This window comes from Borostomias antarcticus (assembly GCF_949987555.1).
Source record: "Borostomias antarcticus genome assembly, chromosome: 31".
In the NCBI taxonomy this organism is placed as follows: domain Eukaryota; kingdom Metazoa; phylum Chordata; class Actinopteri; order Stomiiformes; family Stomiidae; genus Borostomias; species Borostomias antarcticus.
The window spans coordinates 4,802,327-4,810,627 of NC_140264.1; the positions used below are offsets into that span (position 1 = coordinate 4,802,327).

The window sequence follows — 8,301 nt, forward strand, 5'->3', positions numbered from 1 at the left end:
CCAGTGTTGAAAAGTGGGGACATTACAATGCAATACTTGCCAGTTGTCTACACAAATGTGCACATATGCCCTCTGTTAAATAAGCCTTGAGTGGATGAGTGAATAAATGAATGAATGAATGAACAAGTTAATTAATTAAATTAATTCGCCAAATTGATGTTTTTAGAACACATTCCACTTCTAGTGTAACATATTGACAGGTGTGTTTCTAGTGAGTAGAATATTTGTTACACCAAGAAATGTTGCTTCTTAATTGATGTTACAATTACTGTTACTTTGTAAGCCAAAGGGAAATGTGGTAAGAACGGGTGAAAGGTCTCTTCTAAGGTGGTTTGAAGTGGAAAACCTTTGGTTTGGTGGCCAGATCTGGCGAGCATAGAATCAAGTCTAGGATATCTGTGATACCTGCTTGTGGGGAGATATAGGTACTGTAGGTTCATTTGTGTTCATAATCCACAGGTTTGTTATATTCAGAATCTGCGTGAGTGCTATGCCACTTTGGTTTGTTACTCTGCAATTGAAGTCTATATGCTTTGCATTCAGGTCCCCCATTACAAGAGAGTGGCTGGATTTGGAGATTACTTTGAATAGGGCCTCTGAAGGTTTTATTCCAGGGGGACAATAGACACTGGTACGGTGTCCTGCTGAACGAACGACACAATGAGACACTGACAGATGCAAAAGTACTTTAATGAGCATCTCCATTGTAGTAGGATACATCTCGGTAGCAACAGTGGACTTCTCCAATGTGTGACACAAAGTATTATTTTTTTTACTGCTATTAAATGTTTCCATTTCATGTTTGTTTATCAAGCAAGTCCCGAAGGACAGAAGGGGACAGGCTTTGGGGTGGTGTGGGGGACAGAAGGGGACGGGCTTTGGGATGGTCTGGGGGACAGAAGGGGAGGGGCTTTGGGGTGGTGTGAGGGGACAGATGAGGACAGGCTTTGGGGTGGTGTGAGGGGACAGAAGGAGGGGGGCATTGGGGTGGTGTGAGGGGACAGAAGGAGGGGGGCTTTGGGGTGGTGTGAGGGACAGAAGGGGACGGGCTTTGGGGTGGTGTGAGGGGACAGAAGAGGACGGGCTTTGGGGTGGTGTGAGGGACAGAAGGGGACGGGCTTTGGGGTGGTGTGAGGGGACAGATGAGGACGGGCTTTGGGGTGGTGTGAGGGGACAGAAGGAGGGGGGCATTGGGGTGGTGTGAGGGACAGAAGGGGACGGGCTTTGGGGTGGTGTGAGGGGACAGATGAGGACGGGCTTTGGGGTGGTGTGAGGGGACAGAAGGAGGGGGGCTTTGGGGTGGTGTGAGGGACAGAAGGGGACGGGCTTTGGGGTGGTGTGAGGGGACAGATGAGGACGGGCTTTGGGGTGGTGTGAGGGGACAGATGAGGATGGGCTTTGGGGTGGTGTGAGGGGACAGAAGGAGGGGGGCTTTGGGGTGGTGTGAGGGACAGAAGGGGACGGGCTTTGGGGTGGTGTGAGGGGACAGAAGGAGGGGGGCTTTGGGGTGGTGTGAGGGACAGAAGGGGAGGGGCTTTGGGGTGGTGTGAGGGGACAGAAGAGGACGGGCTTTAGCCGTTTATTTGTCCGGGCAGCCGAGAAGTCTCTGGTCCTCCAGCAGAATCTCCAGACCCAGGCAGGTTGTACGGAAGTCCTCAGTCTGACACTCTGCTTCAGTGGGCCAGTACTCCACCCACATCTGCTCTCCCAGTATGTACGTGTATGTTTTTGGGCTGAAGACACACACACACACACACACACACACACACACACACACACATACAAGATAAAATCATACACAATCATTATATTCAGACTGCACCTTGACAAGCACATAAAATCCCTGATCTGCACCTGCTTTTTCCACCTTATAAATATATCCAAACTCAGGTCTATTGTGTCACGTGCAGAGTTGAAAATGACTGTCCATGCTTTTATATATTCCCGGCTGGATTACTGTAATTCCCTTTTTACCTGCCTCAGCAAATCATCTATAGACCCCTTCAACTGGTCCAAAATGCTGCTGCTAGGATGTTAACCCTTTTAATACGACCACGTCACCGGCAACATTTTAAAAATATCTAACAATAATATTAAAAAAAATATCTAACAAATCAAAAGAATTCCTCACTCCAACATTTGCTGAAAGCTGAGAAACTGCGCTTTCTAGTATTATAGGGAAAATCCAATTCATATTTGAAATGTTGTCACTGTATTTTCAGGGTTAAAAGGGTTAACCAGGTCAAGAAAGTCCCGTCATATCACACCCACCCTGGCCTCCCTGCGCTGGCTTCCTGTATCATTTCCGATTCACTTAAAGGTCCTTGTGTTCACTTATAGAGCCCTACATGATCAAGCGCCTGCATAGATATGTGACCTTCTCCACGCTTATGTCAGCCGCCGGTCACTGAGGTCCTCTGACCAGGGCCTTCTGGTCGTGCCCCCGGACCAGAGCCTTTGAGCTCCCCAACTCTGGAATGCGCTCCCCCAGGACATAAGAGTCTCTGTGGACATTTTGAAGGGACAGCTAAAGACACTTGGACAGCTGTAAAATGACTGCTGCCTCTGTTGTGTCTCTTGTATTTTATTCCATGTTGTGATTGTGTAGTTTTCTGTCATCTTTTTCTATTTTACCTGCGAAGCCCTTTGTGTCTCTGTACTGCGAAAAGTGCTATACAAATAAAGTTTTACTTACTAACTTACTTTACAAACCCCAACATCTATGACCAAGGTAGGACTAAAGGTCCCCTGTCTCCCATGCAAGTTGAAGCATGTTGAATAAACATCAACACACGCACACACACACATACACACACACTTACGTGGTTCCCCTTGATATGTACATGTCTTTCAACAGGCCCATGAGAAGGTAGGACTCCCCCTCCTTGAGACCCAGAGAGTCTCTACAGAAGGAGTATCCTATGAAGATTCTCATCTGACCCTCCACGTTCTTATCAGTTCCTGGATGACAGACAGGGAAGGAAGAGGGTTCGAATTATTACTTAGAATTATTCAATCAATCAATCAATATTCCTACATTACGTCTGCATTCAACCATATAGATGCATTTACAATTATTGCTAGATTGCTGTTTCACTGCCCACTGTCCAATCAGGTCTAATCTTCACAGAGGAGGAGGGGGCGGAGCTTCGCGATGGGAGGGGAATTAACGATGTAGCCAGTTACCTTCCTTGATGACTTGCTCTATCCTCACAGTATACTTGTCTGTAGTCATGCTCTTGTCAATCCCATGTACGGTGGCCTTGTAGACTGGAGACACAGCAGAGAGGCAGGGAGGGAGACAAGGAATTAGGGTAACCGAGGGTGGAGTTAGGGTTACCGAGGGTGGAGTTAGGGTTAACAAAGGTAGAGTTGGGATGATATATGAGTGATCAAAAATCAACTATAAGAACTGGATACACAACACATTCACTCACAGAACTAGTGAGGTGACACTTGCCAAAGATGATCAGATAGCAAACTGTACATTAGAGGAAAAAGCTAGCAATTCCGGTGGACAGTATTTCATCTGAGAGGTCATAAGTATACATGTGGTTCACATTGGATACCATACATTCACACACAGACACACACTCTCTCTCTGTCTCTCTCTCTCTCTCTCTATGTCTCTCTCTTTCTCAGAAGGTGCTTACCGTAATCTATTTTGCTTTTCAGTGTCACCTCACACGCCTTTGATGTACGGTCTCTGTCTTCTACCCCCTTCCTCTGCTCATTGCAATTCTCTGGGAGGACAAATCAACAAGGCAAAAGGGGTTAACATCTAGGATATGGACATCATGGCTATACTGTAATATATAAACAGTTAAACTACAGTTACAAATAAGGTATAAAGTGATTATGTAATGTGCTTATAACACCAGTATAGTTCCATTGTCTATAATTACAATTCAGTAATTTAGCAGATGCTTCTACCCAAAGCGGCTTACAAAGTTTTGAGCTTGGTGTTGGGGTATTTTGCTCAAGGTCACAACAGTAGGCGAAGATTTTCAAGTGGCCTGGCCCGGTCTCAAACCAGAAACCCTCCAGTTGACGCTCTAGACTTCTACTAGGTAGCTAAGGTATAAAATGACAAGCAGCTACTAGCTAGCTAAGGTATAAAATGACAAGCAGCTACTAGATAGCTAAGGTATAAAATGACAAGCAGCTACTAGCTAGCTAAGGTATAAAATGACAAGCAGCTACTAGCTAGCTAAGGTATAAAATGACAAGCAGCTACTAGCTAGCTAAGGTATAAAATGACAAGCAGCTACTAGATAGCTAAGGTATAAAATGACAAGCAGCTACTAGCTAGCTAAGGTATAAAATGACAAGCAGCTACTAGCTAGCTAAGGTATAAAATGACAAGCAGCTACTAGATAGCTAAGGTATAAAATGACAAGCAGCTACTAGCTAGCTAAGGTATAAAATGACAAGCAGCTACTAGCTAGCTAAGGTATAAAATGACAAGCAGCTACTAGATAGCTAAGGTATAAAATGACAAGCAGCTACTAGATAGCTAAGGTATAAAATGACAAGCAGCTACTAGATAGCTAAGGTATAAAATGACAAGCAGCTACTAGATAGCTAAGGTATAAAATGACAAGCAGCTACTAGCTAGCTAAGGTATAAAATGACAAGCAGCTACTAGATAGATAAGGTATAAAATGACAAGCAGCTATTTCTCAAGCCTCCCAGAGATGAAACAGTCGAGATGTGTAAATAATAAAGATGTGGAAATACTAATTCCACCATTGAGCAACAAGGTCCCAAATTCAATGTGGACATTTTCAAAAAGGTTTTCAACTTGCAAGCATTTTGATTATTATCGCACATTGTTGTTGCTGCACATTGTTGATGCACCGGAAGGTTACTTGGACGAAGTAGTTGCCCTAGTAACTGAATATTCCATTGAAGGGGTCTCTAGCTGTATGATGTTTCTGTGACGGCGAGGAAGCAGCCTGGCGGCCATTACCTTCAGCACATCTGCATATTTTTTGGTTATCGTCCTCACATAGCCTGAGAAGGCCCCCGTCCAATCTCTTTGGGTGGTAGAACTTCTGACAGCGTTTTGCTGTAAACGCAACCACACACACACACACACCACACATTGTGTTTTTAGAGTGTGTAAGTGTAGTGTACTCAAGTGTGAGTTATTTGTACACAATGTAATGGATAATGAGAGTGTCAGGTAGTGTACATTTTTTGAGAACAAACTCACGTTCGTAGTACTCATACACAGTCACCGTACCAGGCTGCAGGAGCCCCACTCTCTCTACCTGGTGGATCCTGAAACGAATACGATCTGACCGTTTGTGAGACACCTGAAGAAAGAGAGAGAGACAGAGAGAGAGAGACAGAGACAGAGACAGAGAGAGAGAGAGGGACATTTAGAGAGAAAGGGAGAGACAGAGATTTAGAGAGAGAAGGAGGGAGATAGATTTAGAGAGAAAGACAGATGGAGAGAGAGGTGGGAGAGAGAGAGGGACATTTAGAGAGAGATGGAGAGAGAGATTTAGAGAGAAAGACAGAGATGGAGAGAGAGAGAGAGAGAGAGAGAGAGAGATGCCCACAGACACACCTAGTCACAAAAAAGGTTTATGAGTTGGAAGATGGTTTGTTGGAAGGTGATTGGTTAAGGAGAGCAGTGAAGGAGGTGATTGGCTGAAGAGAGACAATGGTACCTTATTCAGATAGATGATGAGGGAGCCTCTCTCAGACAAAGCCTTGTCCATCTCAAACTTCTCAATGTAGCGGTCTATCCCATTCTGCAACTACTTGCACACACACACACACACACACACACACACACACACACGCACCACATGAATGAGAAAAATAGAGACTATGAATTCAGTGCGCGCGTCCATGCGTGTGTGTATGTGCGCACGTGCGCGTGTGTGTACGCGTGTGTGTATGTGTGCGCGTGTGTGCGCGCGTGTGTGTGTATGTGTGCGCGTGTGTGTGTGCGTGTGAACAGTGCTCCTCACCTTTGCCAGGTCACCTGTGTCTACTACGAAGCCGGTCAGCAGGCCGATGTCCAGGACAGACATGGTGGCGTCTCTTTCCTGGTTTTTATACCTGACAGGGGAGAGGGGCAGGATGGAGGGATGGTGGAGGAGAAGGAAAGAAGGGATGGGATGGATATAGAGGGCAAGAAGACAGGAGAGAAAGGAGGCAAAGCAGGGCAGGGATGAAGACGAGGGATGATGAGGGTCAGTACGAGAAGGAGCTTCATCGTTGTAAAATGGTAACACTTTATAATAACTATCCATTATAAGCCATGGTTATGTGGCTTATAAAGGAAAGTTGCAATATTGTACAGTATGTCTAGTGTAATATCTCAATATCCCACAGTATCTGTAGTTTAGTATCTCAATATCTTACAGTACCTCTAGGGGAATATCTCAATATTGTACAGTATGTCTAGTGTAATATCTCAATATGTTAATGTATCTCAGTCTCGTGTAATATCTCAATATGTTAATGTATCTCAGTCTCGTGTAATATCTCAATATTGTACAGTATGGTGTATCATCTCAACTTCTCAAAAGAATCTCTAGTATGATACTGCATCTCAAAATTGTACAGTATCTTCATTGTGACATCTCTTTATTAACATAATCTAGAGTGTGTTATCTCAATATGTTAACGTAGCACTACTATAGATCACATCTCAATATCTTACAGTATCTCTAGTGTCATATCTCAATATCTTACAGTATCTCTAGTGTCATATCTCAATATCTTACAGTATCTCTAGTGTAATATCTCAATATCTTACAGTATATCTATTTGCAGCATGTAGGTCGCACTGGCGTCTGCGTTTGTCACTGTAAAAAAACAACAAACAGACAAAAAGCATTTAAACTGAGTTGTGCCCTGGCCATTGTCCTACAAAGATGCTCTGAGTAGTACGTTTCTACAGAGGGTTCGATATCTAGGTGGATTCCCTACAGCCATTCCTCAAATATATACTACACAATTGTTTGTTAGGACAACAATAATAATTGTGAGGGCTGCCTTAACTAATGTGTGCAATTCTTACACCTGAACATGCATACAGTAGGATTCTGTCCGTTTCTCAAAGCCTGCAGAGGAGAATGCAATTGAGATGTGAGATGGACTTAGAAATACAGTAGGGTGTAGGCCATAGTGTGTTGGATCAGTACCTTCACGCTGTTCCACCAGGGTCACGTTGAGGTCAAAGTTCTCACAGTCACTGGTCTTCTCCTCGAGCTGGGCGTAGTACAGAGTTACCACCTGAGAGAGAGAGAGAGAGAGAGAGAGAGAGAGAGAGAGAGGGAAGAGTGACATTTTGTATTAATGGATTTATGGGACTGAATCAAACAGCAGTGAGAGACATCAGACCAAACTTAATTTGGACCTGAATGACCCATCACGCAAAGACATCTTTGCCTTCAAACAAACTCGAGGAGGCGGATAATCACTTCTAAACGAAAAGTTTACTATAAACTAAAAAACAACCAGATGGGGCAGTTAATAAGAGCTTGGTCGTTTGCATACCATCAAAGCAGTTTTAGCCTAACTTATCATCTCAATGCTAAACATGTTAACAGCTGTTAGCCCCAGTAGCAAAGGCCTGAACTATTTTACACAAGGATATATCCATGAGATTTAGATTTCGGACAGAGCAGTTGACAACATGAGTTGATGCTTGGTGTTGTATGTGGTCGGAAAGGTCTAGTGAAATATCTTCATTTGGGGGCTTTCCAGCAAAAAATGGATATATGATCAATTTGCGATTAATCACGATTAATTAATTACAGTAATTAGTTTGATAATTTTTTTAAAATTGTTTGACAGCCCTAGTTTAAAGAGTGGACATTTCACTGAAGTAACGAGATGCAATTCTTTTTTGGTAGTTACCACACCCAAATTGCTCAAAACTGTAGTTAAGTATTTTGCCTTGTCATGTCAGATAATGCCAAAGTCCCCTGAAGTGCTGAATAGGTAACTACTATTCCCCATCAACATTTCATTACATCAAGTTCAAGTTTCATTTAAAGGCGAATTCCACCCTAGAACAACATTAGGCTCAACTAGACACCCACAAAACAATAAAGAAAAATGTGGTTTCCTTGACTATAGTTACTTAATCAAGCACAATGTAATGTATTATACCTCCTTACTGCAGGTAAAATTTGTTTAAAAAAAAAGAAAAAATGTGTACTTTAAGTTGTGTAAATGTCAAATTCTTACGGTGACAGAGGCACGTCCTGTTCCACGGGCTCGCACGGTCAGGTTCTCATCGCTCGGGGCCTGTCCACACACACACACACA

General features: G+C 43.6%; 1 protein-coding gene across 2 annotated transcripts in view; it reads right to left on the reverse strand.

The window, feature by feature from the left end:
- Positions 1-671: 671 nt before the first annotated feature.
- Positions 672-8,301, reverse strand: part of LOC311327281 (complement C3-like) — a 34,565-nt gene continuing 26,935 nt past the window's right edge. The window contains exons 33-44 of one of the 2 annotated variants that reach the window (XM_084460313.1): positions 8,221-8,280; positions 7,170-7,260; positions 6,782-6,830; positions 5,988-6,078; positions 5,682-5,771; positions 5,219-5,321; positions 4,973-5,071; positions 3,654-3,743; positions 3,187-3,270; positions 2,823-2,961; positions 1,532-1,733; positions 672-1,358 (exon numbers count right to left, since the gene is read on the reverse strand). In XM_084460313.1, coding sequence (XP_084316439.1) covers positions 1,580-1,733; positions 2,823-2,961; positions 3,187-3,270; positions 3,654-3,743; positions 4,973-5,071; positions 5,219-5,321; positions 5,682-5,771; positions 5,988-6,078; positions 6,782-6,830; positions 7,170-7,260; positions 8,221-8,280 — 1,050 coding nt within the window. In that variant the 3' untranslated portion in view covers positions 672-1,358; positions 1,532-1,579. Of the gene's footprint in view, positions 1,734-2,822; positions 2,962-3,186; positions 3,271-3,653; positions 3,744-4,972; positions 5,072-5,218; positions 5,322-5,681; positions 5,772-5,987; positions 6,079-6,781; positions 6,831-7,169; positions 7,261-8,220; positions 8,281-8,301 lie in introns of both variants that reach the window. The other variant, XM_084460312.1, reaches the window with a different exon arrangement.